General features: G+C 44.6%; 1 protein-coding gene and 1 long non-coding RNA gene across 2 annotated transcripts in view; one reads left to right on the top strand and one right to left on the bottom strand.

The window, feature by feature from the left end:
- LOC144753366 (uncharacterized) overlaps window positions 1-9,681 on the bottom strand; it is a 108,271-nt gene extending 98,590 nt beyond the window's left edge. The window contains exon 1 of the long non-coding RNA XR_013594318.1: window positions 9,546-9,681. This is a non-coding gene — a long non-coding RNA (uncharacterized LOC144753366). The remainder of the gene's footprint in view (window positions 1-9,545) is intronic.
- A 253-nt stretch (window positions 9,682-9,934) lies between these two features.
- Window positions 9,935-14,465, top strand: part of CHCHD1 (coiled-coil-helix-coiled-coil-helix domain containing 1) — a 100,744-nt gene continuing 96,213 nt past the window's right edge. The window contains 2 exon segments of the mRNA XM_078643227.1: window positions 9,935-10,112; window positions 10,114-10,249. Coding sequence (XP_078499353.1) covers window positions 10,032-10,112; window positions 10,114-10,249 — 217 coding nt within the window. The 5' untranslated portion in view covers window positions 9,935-10,031.

Below are 14,465 nucleotides of genomic sequence, written 5' to 3'. Positions count from 1 at the left end.
GTCCGAGTTAAGCCTAAGACAGTTCAAGGCCATCCAGGTACTGACCTCGAGCATGGCTTTCTGGAAGTTCTGGTTTCCTCTGGCCCGAAGGATGTGCGTTGTTTACAGCCCGTGTTTTTTTGGATTGGGGGCGTGTTTTGATTAGATGACGTCACGGAGAGAAAGGACCGGAAAAAACACACCCCCAATCCGAAAAACGCGGGGCTTAAATGGACAGACGCCCCTCTCCTCCAATGGCTGGCCTCCGTTTAGGAAGCCAGCCAATGGAGAAGAGGGGCGTATTTAAGCCCACACTAAAAAACATAAGATCTCGCCGGCGAGACTGCGCAAGCGCAGCCTACGCAGGCTGAGACCTAAAAAAGGCCTTAAGGAGAACACAAAAGAAGTTACAATCAAAAAACACAGAAGGGACACTACTGGAGACATTTCACCTACAAAGAAAACAATACAAAAAGAAGATTTGGAAATTCAAAAAAGGGAAAACAGAGAACTTTTGGAATAAACTGATATTCAGCATTAGGCATCCAAACTCAAATACATTTTGGAATACAATAAATCAATTGACTAGGCATCGAAACATCCTAACGTCAAACGTTCAGGAGGCGGAATGGGTCAACTTCCTTTTGCAGAAATTTAAACAGAACTCACCAAACGTTCAACGCAAGCAACTAACATCTGAAATTTCAAATAAACTAAAATTAGTAGAAGAAGGCAGCTGTCAATTTCTATCAACAGACCTGATCCAATTATCTATGCCAGTAGTAAATCACGTTACCTATTCAGCCGAGGATATAGCAAACACAATCAATAAAGGTAAAAGTGATGGGGCCCCAGGTCCGAATGGCATTCCACAAGCGATCTACAAACAAGCTCTGAATACTGGAGCTCACATTTAGAGAAACTTTACGCAGATGTAGAGACTAACAATCAAATACCTGACAGCTGGCAAGGATCAATTATAACCCCCATTTATAAAGGAGGAGATAGAACAAATCCAACTAATTGTAGGCTAATTGCCCTACAGGATGTAGAAGCTAAATATTTTGCTTCATTACTTCTGGAAGATCTGGTCAATTGGTCTGGGGAAAGTAATCTGATCCCAATCAATCAAACAGGCTTTTGAAAAGGGATTGGAACTATCTCAAACATCTTATCAATTACAATGGTAGCAGAAAAAAGTAAGCGCGGGAAACAGGACTTGCATCTGTGTTTCATAGATTTAAAATCTGCTTTTGACAGCGTGGACCGGAATCTGCTGTGGGCAAAGTTGAAAGCATGGGAAATACCAGAGAGGATACTGAGGGGTTTGTTATTATTCTATACAGATACCTGGACTCAAGTAAAACTTGGGGAAGGTGTTAGAATATCAAGAAAAGTGTATACAACTATTGGCTTAAAACAGGGGTGCGTACTGGTCCCGCACCTATTTAATCTATTTATATCAGATCTCTCTGGAAAACTTGATAGTACCAGCTCACATTACCCGAAATTAGGCAAGTTAAAACTCTCTCACCTTGCCTATGCAGATGACAATGTGCTATTGAGCTTAACTAAAGTTGGTTTGACGAGGCTCCTAACTGAACTTTCAGATTTCCTGTCTATAAATAAGTAGGAACTTAACTCATCTAAAACAAAAACAATGCTTTTTACCACTCGACAGGTCTCACAACACAACATCTGGCTAGAAGGCAAACAACTAGAAAAAGTATCCAGTTATAAGTACTTGGGTTACTACATAGACGACAAGTTATCCCTACAAGATCAGAAAAATTACATGACACAGAGAACGGGGGCCTTAATATTTGCATTTAGCTCATTGGCAAAGAAGTTGGAAGGGCCATCCCTGAGGCCACTCCTGACGATTATCTCAGGCAAAGCACTGCCAACCTTATCATATGCCAGCACAGCCATGCACGGAAAAGACTCGGAAATTCTTAACAAATTAATAACAAAAATTTATAAAAAAGGTTCTTCAAATTCCCAGGTCTCCCTCACCTGCGCAAATGCGATTAGAATTTGGTTTAATGAACGAATCACAGGGTAGACTTTATACATATATAAAGGTGTGGTATCGAATCAAGCAAAGCGCTAGTGAAAACAACCTCAATGCATTCTTATGGCTGGAATTGGAAACGCCAAAAAAATCGCAGGTCAACAAATTTTTGACCAGAGCATTGGAGGCAACATGTTCTTCTAACCTTTGGAATAAAAATATGCCTTTTTTATCATTTAAGCTGGCATTAACTAGAGCTGTCAGGGTCTGAAACCCCGGAATAAGCGCCTGCCTAAAATTGGACTACAGATCCCAGAAGTCCTTGGGGCCGGTAGGCGGGACCTTTAAAGATGCTGCAAACCCGGCGGTCGGGTTGTATCGGATTGTTGCTGGTTCCTGGTCCATTAGCGGTGCGGCTGCCCGTTAGGTTAGTTATTCCGTGGTGCTTCGCTGAGGCTTCAGCGAAGACACGGACACTTGCATCTGGGACCCTATTGCAGCCGGTGCTCGTTAGTGCTGGGAAGCGAGGCGGACCGGCTGACGTGCCTCAGAGTCGAGGAGACAGTTCCTGCCGGCTCTGCAGTTGTGTTTGGAAGCGTGTCGGCTGATGCGCGGAGGAGGTGCTGTGGTGCTTCGCAGTTTGGGGCAACGCGAAGACACAGCCTCCTCGGGAAACGTTTTGAACTTTGTGCCGAGAAGCGGCAGCGAGGCTGAAGTAACGCTGTGGTGCTTCGCTGCTCGTGATAGCGCGAAGACACAGCCTCATCTGGATCTGTTTGGACTTGGTGCCGAGGATTGACATGGGGGGTTGATGTAACGCTGTGGTGCTTCGCTGGTCTTAAAGCGAAGACACAGAAGCCGGAGGGTTCTGGCCGGTGGAAAAGCAGTCTCTAGCGAGGAGGTGCTTCAATCTTCGGGAGGAGACTACACAACCACCACACAGTGGAGCCCAGGGTACTGTTGACTCCGGAGGTGTTGGGGTAAGGCGAGTTGGTCCTATCCTCCGAGGTGCCTCCTCGTTTTTCTTTCAGTTATATTACTTTCTTTCTTTGCGGGGCTCTGGTGCATATACTCTAAATACTGGATTGAGCTTCTGTGCAGTTAACAGAAGTGGGGAAGCCTTATTGTTTGCCTGACGCTAAGACTTGGTTCAGTGCCACCTGACGGTTCTATGGTGTTCTTACCGTGTGCGTCTCTGGTAGGTACTGGGAAGGGGGTGTTAGAGTAGAACCGCCTCAATGGGAGAGAGGGAGTATTAATGCTATTCTTCTGTACTTATAGGAATCATTTAGGGGCGGTTTCACCGGAGGAGAGCATCAGGTGGCAGAAAGGTTCTTCCCAAGCATCCTCTTAGCAAGGTACGGGTCTGATTCTACCAGTATAATATATAGTTAGGATTACGCCCCTGAGTGTTTATAACAGGCTATTCCTTTGTCTTCCAGGTTGGTTCCCCAAAGGTCGCACCATCCCGCCCTTTCATATTTTTCCCTCGCCGGACCACCTCTAGGCTTAGGATATCTATAAGAACCAAGCCCGGGGAGGTCCGGAGGTGGACCTTTTGAGCATCACACGGATCCCGAAGAGCGGCGGTTCTTGACAAGAGCTGCAAAACTTCATTCGTTGTTAACAGATAAAGGTATTTTCTCCCATTGTTCCATTCTTGGACTGTGATTAACAACTAGAAAACTCTTAAACCGGCGGCCTACCTAGACACTACGTTCTCTATTTATATTAAAAAACAACTAACGGTATTGCATTTTGGCAAATTTCCAACTTTAGCCGACGAACCATCTTGGAGGCATATTGAGTCAAAAGAATGCCATCTCTGTGGTTACGAAAAGGAAGACTTAATTCCTCTAATATGCCATTGCAAGAAGCTGCAACCTGAGCGTGTCACCTTTCTGAAGAAAGTCTTCCTGGACAGGAGAATACGTTCATGTAGAACCGCCATTATTGGAGGCCTGGATCCAACTGACCCTCAAATGGATTGTACAATGATAAAGTTTTTGCAAGCTCACGAAAAATTATTGAAAGCAAGCGAGTCCTTAATGAGATAATCTCAATTGGGATGAAGGTGAAAAAATAAAATTGACATTTCAGATCCTTCAGACGTGTGGTTAGAAGACAGATGGACGTCTCTTATTAACATTGTGAAATATGTAAATACTGACTTATGAATTGCTTTTATACGTCTTATGCTGAGTTCAAGAAATGAAAGTTGTAAACTTGTTTTAAACTAATGTTTGCTGAATGTCGTTTTCTGTAAATTGTTACATTTTTTATTAACTATACAATAAACAAATTAGTATACCTTTAAAAAAAACAATGTAGTAGAGCAAAGGCCCCAGGTCCCAATGGTGCTCCGATTGATTTCTTTTTTGAACCGTTGGGACTTTGACCGCCATTTTTAACTAATGTTTTTAATGCTATAGCTAAAGGTGCACTTCCCGACTCCTGGAAAACTACAGTAATTGTACCAATATTTTAACAAGCATCTGCAATGCAATAGGTTTCGTATTTACGCGAGTTTGCGCTATTGACATTGCAAATAATGCCTTTCATTTTTGTTTTGGTTTTAAAACCTAAATAAAAGGCATTGCCATACAATGCCAATAGCTTAAACTCGCGTAAATGCGATACCTTTTGCATTACAAATGCTTGTTTGATTTGAGTTTCACACTCCATGAGAATGCGTGTATTTCCCAGCTGTCTCACTCATGTGCTTCTCTCTTCTTGCACTTGGTGTTGCTCTCTGTCACTCATGTGCTTAACGCCGCCCACTCCATGATGTACAAGCCTTCTGTACCTCCCCCCCTTTGCGGTCTTGCCCGTGTGCTTCTCTCATACCCGCTCAATGCTGTTCTTTCCCCGGTTTACTCTCAGATGCTCCACTTTGCTCTCAACGTATCTTGTGCTGTCCTCCCCGCACGCGCCCTCCACTTTGCTTATTCACACTGCGCCCTCCGTTTTGCCTCCCTGCACCCCCACCGCCCCATGAGGCTTGCCCCTTGTGTTATTGCCTCTCCTCCTGTCCCCAGTGTTGCCGTCACCTTCACTGCTTCAGCCTCCCAAACTCAAATCTTGATTTTATGCATTTTTGTTTTATTTAGTGACCGACCCAACTTGGATCCGGAACTAAAGAAATAGAAAGTGATTGTGTCATTTTGTAGGCGAGTACATGCATGGTGTTTGCACCCAGAAACATGTTTTCTTTTCTTTAGTCACGCTGCTCAGCATCGTGGATAATGTGCAGCAAACCAGTGCAGAGTCGACTCTAGTCTATTGTAGGCAGAAGGGGAGACTGGCCCTGCAGAGGGGGGGTGGGGGTACAGACAGGAGGATGCTCATGTACCGGCATGATGGGGGGCGGGGTAAGAAGAGGGGTGACAGGCACGAGAGATGCAGGATAATCAAAAGGAGCACCGCCAGCTAGACACAGGAGGAGAGGGTGACAACACCCGCAAACAGACAGCGAGACAGACAGCGGGACAGCCAGAGGTAGGTGGGGTGAGAAGGGCAGAGTAAAGCAGAGGGGTGAGAGGCGCGGGGCGCCCTCAGGGACCCAATCACTCACCACGTAGGAGGACCCGCCCTCCCCGCTGCGGGTCTCGGTCTCTGGGATGGAGAAGTGCATGTCCCCCGGTCTCGCGCACCACGCTCCTCTTTACAGGCACGGCACGCGCCGTCTCGCACCTGCCCCTCCCACACACCTTCCCCTCTCCTCACAGCATCACAGACAGCGGGCGGGAGGGAGGAGGCACGGACAGTGGGCGGGAGGGAGAAGGCAGGACAACGGGAGGGAGGGGTATTTTATTTATTTATTTTATTTATGCATATTTATATAGCGTGGACTTTACCCGAAGGCATCGAACACGGACAGTGGGCGGGCGGGAGGGAGGAGGCACGGACAGTGGGCGGGCGGGAGGGAGAAGGCAGGACAACGGGAGGGAGGGGGATTTTATTTATTTCTTTTATTTATGCATATTTATATAGCGCGGACTTTACCCGAAGGCATCGAACACGGACAGTGGGAGGGAGGAGGCACGGACAGTGGGCGGGAGGGAGAAGGCAGGACAACGGGAGGGAGGGGGATTTTATTTATTTCTTTTATTTATGCATATTTATATAGCGGACTTTACCCGAAGGCATCGAACACGGACAGTGGGTGGGCGGGAGGGAGGAGGCACGGACAGTGGGCGGGCTAGAGAGACGGCTAAAAAAACAAGGCCAAGGGAGAGAGGGAGGGCGAGGACATGGGAATGAATGGACGGGGGTGGGATGGGAGTGCGTGTAGGGATTCGGGGGCGTGTTTTTCGTGCTCTCCCCTTCCCATTGGCTGGAAGGTAACATTCCAGCCAATGGGAAGAGGAGAGGGTGGGGCTTAAAAAAAGACCCAGAAACGCCCCCGAATCGCATTCTCACTGGGAAAGACTGATTGACAACGCTGTCTTCCAATGGCTAGCCTCCATTTATGGAGCTAGCCAATGGAAGAAGGGGCGGATTCAAGTCCCCATAATGTAAACAATAGCTTTCGCCTGGACGTAGCCCTGCTTCGCAGAGCTACGGCCAGGTCGAAACCTAAAAAGGAGATAAAGCGTTGCCTAAGAATTATTGGGCGATTGCTTTTATAGATAGCACCTGTAAATTAATGGGCCGCCTACTACTAAACAGACTTGAGAAATGGGCTCCTGAAAAAAATATTTTGATCTCTACTCAATACGGTTTTAAAAAAGGGATGGGGACATTAGACCAGTGTTTAAACTTGAATTTAATTACGGCGAAATATACTAAAGATGGTAATATTTGTATGGCTTTTATGGATCTTTCAGCTGCATTCGACTCCGTTTCACATGGAAAATTATGGTTTATTTTAAACGAGGTGGGAGTGGAGGAAAATATAATATTTTTTATCAGACAGCTATACTCCCAGTCTGCGGCGTGTGTGAGATATGGTTCTCAGGGCGAATGTACAAGAGCCTTCGCAATCCGTCGGGTTAGGCAAGGCTGTGTCATAGCTCCTCTTTTATTTTCTATGCATACAAATGGGCTAGTCAGCATTAATTGCGGATGTCACTGATGTACCTAGGGTAAATAAGAAACAGCTTCCCATATTACTATATGCTGACTTTTTTATATCTGGGGGTACCTTTTAATAGTGAAGGGACTTAGAAGAATATGGTGGAGATAGATGTAATGCCTTAGAAAACAATGCTATGGCTATTCGATCCTTACAAGGAAATTGGGCACAAAACCACTTGATCCAATTAAAAAAATCTATGGCGCCAGAGCCATCGCTTCTGCATCATATGGCGCAGGGATATGTGGTATAGCTAAAGTTGATTCGCTACAACAAAAGGAAGATAGCCATTTTCCATCCCTAAAAGTTGTTATTATATTATGTACCAGGAACTACTAGTCCCATTTATATCTGATTTGACCTTTATAGCTCCGGTTATACTCTGGCATTCAATCTGGACCAGCGATACAGTGGGACTATTATTCAAGATTGTATATCTCTTTTTAAGGTAAATCATGTCCCATGTCCCATGGTTACGTTATGTAAAAGACATACAGGTAAAGCTGGGCTTAGAGACCCTTTACTCTGACCCACATGCATGTAAGGGCATATCAAAAACTGTAATTAAAACATGTGCCAAAGAATATAGAGGAAAGGAAAGAGATATTAAATGTTGACAAAACTACGGTGGCATTATACCTAACCCTTCCGTTTATTTCAGGAGAAATGAACTCATACTTGGCATTTGTCACAAATCCCCGACATAGATTTGTTTTGTTAAGGCTTAGATTAAATGTTATCCCTTGTATGTTAGCTTATCCATCAGGGATGTACTCAGTAAATAAATTTCCAGTTTGCCCCTGTGATAATATATCTCCTCAATCTAACTTACATTTAATATTTTTCTGTAAATTTTATTCCAGCTTTCGGAAAAAGTATTTTCGCCCACTGCTGTTAAAATATAAATGTATTCAATGCCTCCCAGCCCTGTTTTTTTATCCAAACACTTCCAAATCCATATGTTATTTACTGTGTTGCATCGTATTTATGCTTGGCTTTATCTAAAAGGAGGTCAATGAGATAATAGATTGCACCTTAATGTACACTGTATTGCGAAGTACTTTATAAACATATGCTGCTGGGTGATTAGTATCCCAAGTTCTTATAAGTATTTTAATGAGCTATTGGACAATTTGATGTATTGTACCTAATGTAATGGTATTCTTTACAAATGGCACTGTTTAGCAGCTTTACATGGTATGCTGCTTTTTTTGTACAAAGCACTTTATGATGGTTGGTGATGTATTTTAAGTATTAATTATGATAAATGTATTTTCCTTGTACTTTTATGATCTTAATGTTTAGCCCCTTGCGTGCTGCGATAATTCTCCCGCACAGAAGGAGAATTAATGAGCGGGTGGGTTTAGACGTCCCCGGCCGTCATTAGAACACGCCCACCGTGACGTGTGACGGCAGAGGGCCGTCCTAAGCACTGAAGGTGTTAAGATCAAATAACGTTATTATTATTTGATTGACTAGGTATAGCAGGCAATCTTTCATCCAATCCCCAGTATGAAAGTGAAGGTCTTAAGTATTTTCGAAATTTCAGGAGGCGCTGTGAGAGGGTTTTGATGAAAAAACATATCAGAGGTTACAATTGTGTGCACATTTAACAGTCATGAACTAGTGCATATCTCTGGCTTCAATGTTGTTCTTCGGGATTTATCAGTATAATAGCAAGCAGGGCACAAGTCCTGAAAAAAGAAGTGGGGGGACGCAGTCACCGGAAGTGATGTCACGGGGTATTCATATGCCTTTAGATGAGTCTGCAACCTGCCGCACCCCACACGTCTGAGGCCTGGTGCCAAGTTGAAACGCAGGGCAGATCAGCTGAAAAACCGTCACAAACAATTACACAAAAACATATTACCACTGTTTGGAAGAGGCTGTTGGTTTGTTTCCCAATAAAACGCCTCACCTGTAATTACGCATCGGCGGATTTCACGGCTCGGCGTTCTAATTGCCAGGCTGTCGAGCTGCCAGAGGCCAAAGAGTGAAGTCCAGCTTTTCTGCAGGGCGGACGGCGTCCACCCGGTAAAATAAGTGGGGGGGACGCCGTCCACCCGCGTGGTACCCCCGACTCGGGCCCTGATAGCAAGCAAGAAATGTATGGCATAGAATGAATGAAAGGTTTGAGGGGGGCAACTTAGGAGAAGTGGAAACTGTCCTTGTCTTCTGTGAGCAGGAAGGAAAAGACAGACAGAGTCCCTTTCCTTCTCTACCCACCGGCAGGACCCCGAACGGCCAGGGACGGTTAAGCGTTAGTTGTAGGCCTTAGCTATTTCTGCAGCGCTTTTTTAAAATAAAAAAAAGATGTGGAACTCAATCTATTTAATTAAAAAAAAGTAGGGGCACGCCGTGCCCTGCCGATCTGCCCAGTTCGACCACTTGCTCTATAACCAACTAACACACTTCACGACCACGGGAAACGCTGCAGTGGGGAACTTCCAAATGAAGTTACATAGTGCGCAGCACCTGTACCAGCCTCCACCATCCTCTGGCTGGGCTTCTCAAAGGGTTGGTTAAACGCCCGGGCATGGTCGACGCAGCGTGTGGAGGTGACACAGTCTTTTCACCGGCTGGTGGTCACCTGCTAACTCTCCACGATCGCTTGCAACGCTGGAGAGGGGGAGCTCCGAATTGAATGAAAATCACATAGTGCGCATGCGTAAAGTTACACGCATGCGCACTAAAACGGTAGACCACCGGGAAGCTAAAAAATACACGCAATAAGACAAAGTGCACCGTGTGCGTATCGCATGTGTGCGATGATACTCATGCGCACACGCGAGGGGGGTGCACATACAGACAGGGAGCTGGAATTTGAAACGACGGAATGAGGTGCCTCTTTTTTTTCTTTTTATAAACAACCAATCCGCAACCGCTGTCTGTTACCCAATCCGGAGCTAGCTCGAGTCTTAGTGTAAAGCACTCGATCCTGCCTTGCATGTGTAATTTCCAATGCTCTCTTATATTGGAGCGGAAGTATTTCGTTACTCTTTTTCGTTTTCTCAGCTTATATCACCTCTTGTCCGCCGTGCTGAAAATGGCTTCAGGCAGTACATTACAAGCTAGAGTAGCTTATCTCCTGAGTGGACGCCACGGAAAACCCGCGCTCACTAGCACCAGAGAACTGGCGTTGGCTGATAAAGTGGCCAACAGGAAGGGGCTGCTGGGAGGTGAGTAGTGAGTGTTTGTGCATATGTTGGGGGAAATGGCCGCCTGGAAACGTAGCGCGTGAGCTAAAGGCAAGGGGTAAATCAAGTCATACTTGCTGGTGAGGGCGACACTGTCTGTGTTTTAAACTCACTTTTTTTTAGATATAGTACCAATTTTTTATAGTACAATTTTCATTTTTTTGAAGAATACAGTTCTACCGCTTAAATTTGTCCATCGGCCTCCCATTTAGTTGTTCCCAAAATCCTTTTTGTCTCAAGAAAGTGAGGTCATGTCGTCGTGGTTAGAGACGTAGTAAAGTGACAACTTGACACCTGCGTTGAATGTGTGGCTAGTATGGTTTGTGACTTTGTGTGACTGTCAAAGGAGGGCAGTTGGAACAGGAAGCTTTTTTTGTGACAAATATGTTACACGTATTCATTTATGGCCCATATTGTTCGTGGCTCTAGTGCTCTTGAGGTAACACTACTCGATTTTAATGATAATACAAACAATATTCTTTAAACCCTTTTATTGAAGATTCATTCAGATGCTGCCAATCTAGCTCTTAATTCTCTCTAACGCGAATCCTACCCTTATTAATGAATATGAAGACCAGCCGAATGAAGCAATCTGTTTAATTTCACAATCCACGTACATTTATTGTAAAACACCTATCCTGTCCAAACATCAGTGCTTTCCAAACCATTTTCATTACATCCCACAACCTTCAATACTCGCGCTACCCTGATGTTGCTCCTCACCTGTATTCCTTGTGCATTGGCTTACATCCCTGTGCCCAAGTTCGCCACCTTATACATCGCCCTCTTCCAAAATCGCTTGTAAAGCGCACATTCAACTGGAAGGGCATCTTGGCCCTGAATAACAGATGTTTGTTGTTAACCAACAGCACAATGGAACTCCTTTTTTTGGCTTTATTAAGTTAATAAAAACCATAGCAATGTCGTGAAAGAAAAGACTTCCCGTAGATGATTCGATAGGATTGACTCAGAACCTTGATTGAAGAGTTGGTTGATTTGGGAGCAGATACAGTAACAAAGGGAAATATTGAGTCACCTTGAGATCTGTTAATACTTGTTGTGAACGGTGGATTGTTATAGTGGGTACATTAGAGGACACATTGGAAGAACAAGGGAGGCTGAGGGCGTACAGCTGAATAGACATAGTACATAGATTTCAAGTACTGTTGCTTATTGATTTGATGTGAACTGGATAAAGAGAAGTGTCATAGAGAAGCGAATTGAAAGCCCTGATGATTTTCGTCATTTGACGAAACGCGTTGTCTGTCTGATGTCATTGATCATCTTTGATTTACTTGGAACATTGGAATTAATTTTGAAAACTGTCGTCAATGTGTGACTGATATTTGAATAAAAAGAAAAGCATTGGGAATCAACAATTTTGGACCCTGTGATATTTTTCATGAAGTGGATTCCACTCCCTCAAATTATTGGAGTAACATTAGTCAGTTTCTGGATCTCTGGACGGTGGATCCTTTTTGGGGTTTGAGTGGACAACGGACCAACATAAGACATTTTCGTTTGAAATTTACTCATAAATTTGGTTGTTTTCTGTGCCACAGTTCTTTGGCCCTCACCGTCGCTTCAAATTAGTCTTTCCTCTACGATAGTGGCAGTATTCAAGAAAGGCGACCGTAATAGTACCACCTGTTACAGGCCGATCTCACTCATCGACTCTGTGGTCAAGGTGGTGGGAGGAGTAATCCTGAACAGATTGACAGCCTGGGCCGATGAACACAGGGTCATTTCTAAAATCCAATATGGGTTTCGGCCAGGTCACTCCACAATGGCGCAATGCCGCAATCTGTACATGGTAATCGGGAAATACACCATGGCCCGGCAGGGCACCATCCACATGGCGTTCATGGACCTTTCCTCCGCGTTTGACTGTGTCAACCGGAGAAAACTCTGGGAGTCCTTGGGCGCCATGGGGGTGGAGCCCTCTTTGGTTAACTTTTTGAGGGACTTGCATCGGGACACAAAGGCCAATGTGAGGTACTCGCAGGACCTTAGGGTGTCGAGGGATTTTAGTGTCCAAAGGGGTGTAAGGCAGGGCTGTATCCTGGCCCCTTTTCTTTTTAATTTATATATTAATGACTTGGAGGAGTATCTATTAAATACTGGAGCTGATTATCCTTATGTTGGCCGCAAGGGCTTGCCTGTTTTATTATACGCAGACGACGCTGTACTCATGGCCAGGACCGCAAGGAGTCTCCAAATCCTATTAAGCGCTTTTTACAATTTTATGGCTGCCTGTGATTTATCTATTAATAACTCCAAATCCTATATAATGCATGTGGGGCAGCGTAACAAGAAACTGTACCCATTTAGGGTTAACAGGGAGAAGGTCCCCATGACTAGAACATTCTTCTACTTGGGAGTTTTGTTCGATGACCAGCTAAAATGGAGACCACTACTCCAAAGGAAAAGGAGTGAGATAACTCGGGTAAACGCAGCTATATTTAATTTTGCTAGGAATATGGGCAAGCGACCTATTGCCGCACTATTAAAGTTATATCAGGCTAAAAGTGTGGCACTAGGCAGCTATGGCAGCGAACTCGGGGGGTATGTGGCAGCCGACGACATTGTGGTGGCAGAGAATATTTTTTTGAAACAGCTGTTGGGGGTTCCAAAGGGTACTTCCAACTTAATAGTGCATGAAGAAACTGGCACACCTTTTATTGGTGATACCCTAGCACTACGGCCTTTAACCTTCTGGTTAAAATGTTGGCTTAATAAAGATTTGGTCTTAAATCACCGGCTTTTAAAGGAAGCACTATCCATGGATTATATGCTTAAAATTCCGTGGTTGAAATACTTAAAGGATTGTTTTCTTGCACTGGGGCGTTTAGAACTTTTTTAAAATCCAGATACGATCACATCTGCTGATGTAGAGTATGTGAGAAAAACCTTCTCTTTATCACAACAAATGATTCGTGAGGAGGTGGAATTAAATAAACCCAGTATTCGCAAATATGTCATGTTGAAAACTACACCTTTAATGGAGCCTTACTTATGGCCAATATCGGGCTATGAACGGTTTCTGCTAACTAGGTTCCAATTGGACTATTTTCATTTTTTATTAACTGTTCCCAGGGGATCTTGTAGAGGCCAAGTTCTTCCATCCTGCGGCTGCGACAGTAAGTCTCCGCAGGATCTGGTGCACTTTTAATTTATTTGCTCTCTATATGATGTACCCCGGAGGTTCTTTTTAAAGCCCCTTTTAAAAAAACAGAATTTTACCCAGGTCCGACCAGCCCTTTGTTACTTGCAACTGTTAAAGCCGGAATGCACTAAATATTTGATTGGCTTTTTAAAATCAGCCCTAAAACTTAGAAATAGTAGGGAGATTTAACGACTTATAAATGCTGCTATTATTATATTTGCTCCATTGTGATTGCTGTTATTATTATGTATTTTAACACATGAGCATTTTATGGTTGTATATCTAGTTTTTACCGTGTATTACCTTTTTAAATTGTATTATTGTACTTTTATGGTTTTCTCTGTTTGAAAAACCGAATAAAGATTTTCTGATCTGATCTGGTGCCAATACGCTTTGCGTGTTTTTAGGTCTCGCTGAACCAACGCGCATGCGTTGTTCTGCGAGAGTATAGTGGGCAAAACAGCTCTTGAAACCAGCGAGGATTGTCCCCAATGCATGTGAGTTACTCAAGCGAGACGCTTCCCCAGCGCGCGCTTGAGCTCACTTCTTAATCACACCCTATATGGTGTTCCCTCCCACTCGCACATCAAAGGCTGCTGCTCCCCCACCAATGCGCTCCCGCCCCCCCACAGCAATGCCAAGAGCTTGTTTTCTTCACGCTTGCTCTACAGCCCTTGAATTCACTTGACTCTGCGAGGCTCCGAATGGGTTAATAGCCCACCCTCTCTGCTTGGCCCAGCCTTAGCTAATCAGCTGTAGCTAATCGGAAATACCCCGAGGCTCATTAAATCGCTGCACAAGCTCTCTGGCAGCCGGTTTTGACAGACCACACTGCCTCAGCCCGTCCACCAGAGAAGCCGGAAGGTAGCTCTGCTCTTCGCATTCAGTATGACTTATGCGCTCCTGTACATGTGAGATTTCTGCAGCATTGTTCCTCCCTTGTAATGTGAAGCGCCCACTCCCAGCCACATTTGCCCACTTTAATTAAACCTATCTCCACAAGGCACTATTGATATGCTGCATAACCTTGCG

Source organism: Lissotriton helveticus, chromosome 5_1, assembly GCF_964261635.1.
Source record: "Lissotriton helveticus chromosome 5_1, aLisHel1.1, whole genome shotgun sequence".
Taxonomy (NCBI): domain Eukaryota; kingdom Metazoa; phylum Chordata; class Amphibia; order Caudata; family Salamandridae; genus Lissotriton; species Lissotriton helveticus.
This window is presented reverse-complemented; position numbering and strand designations above follow the sequence as displayed.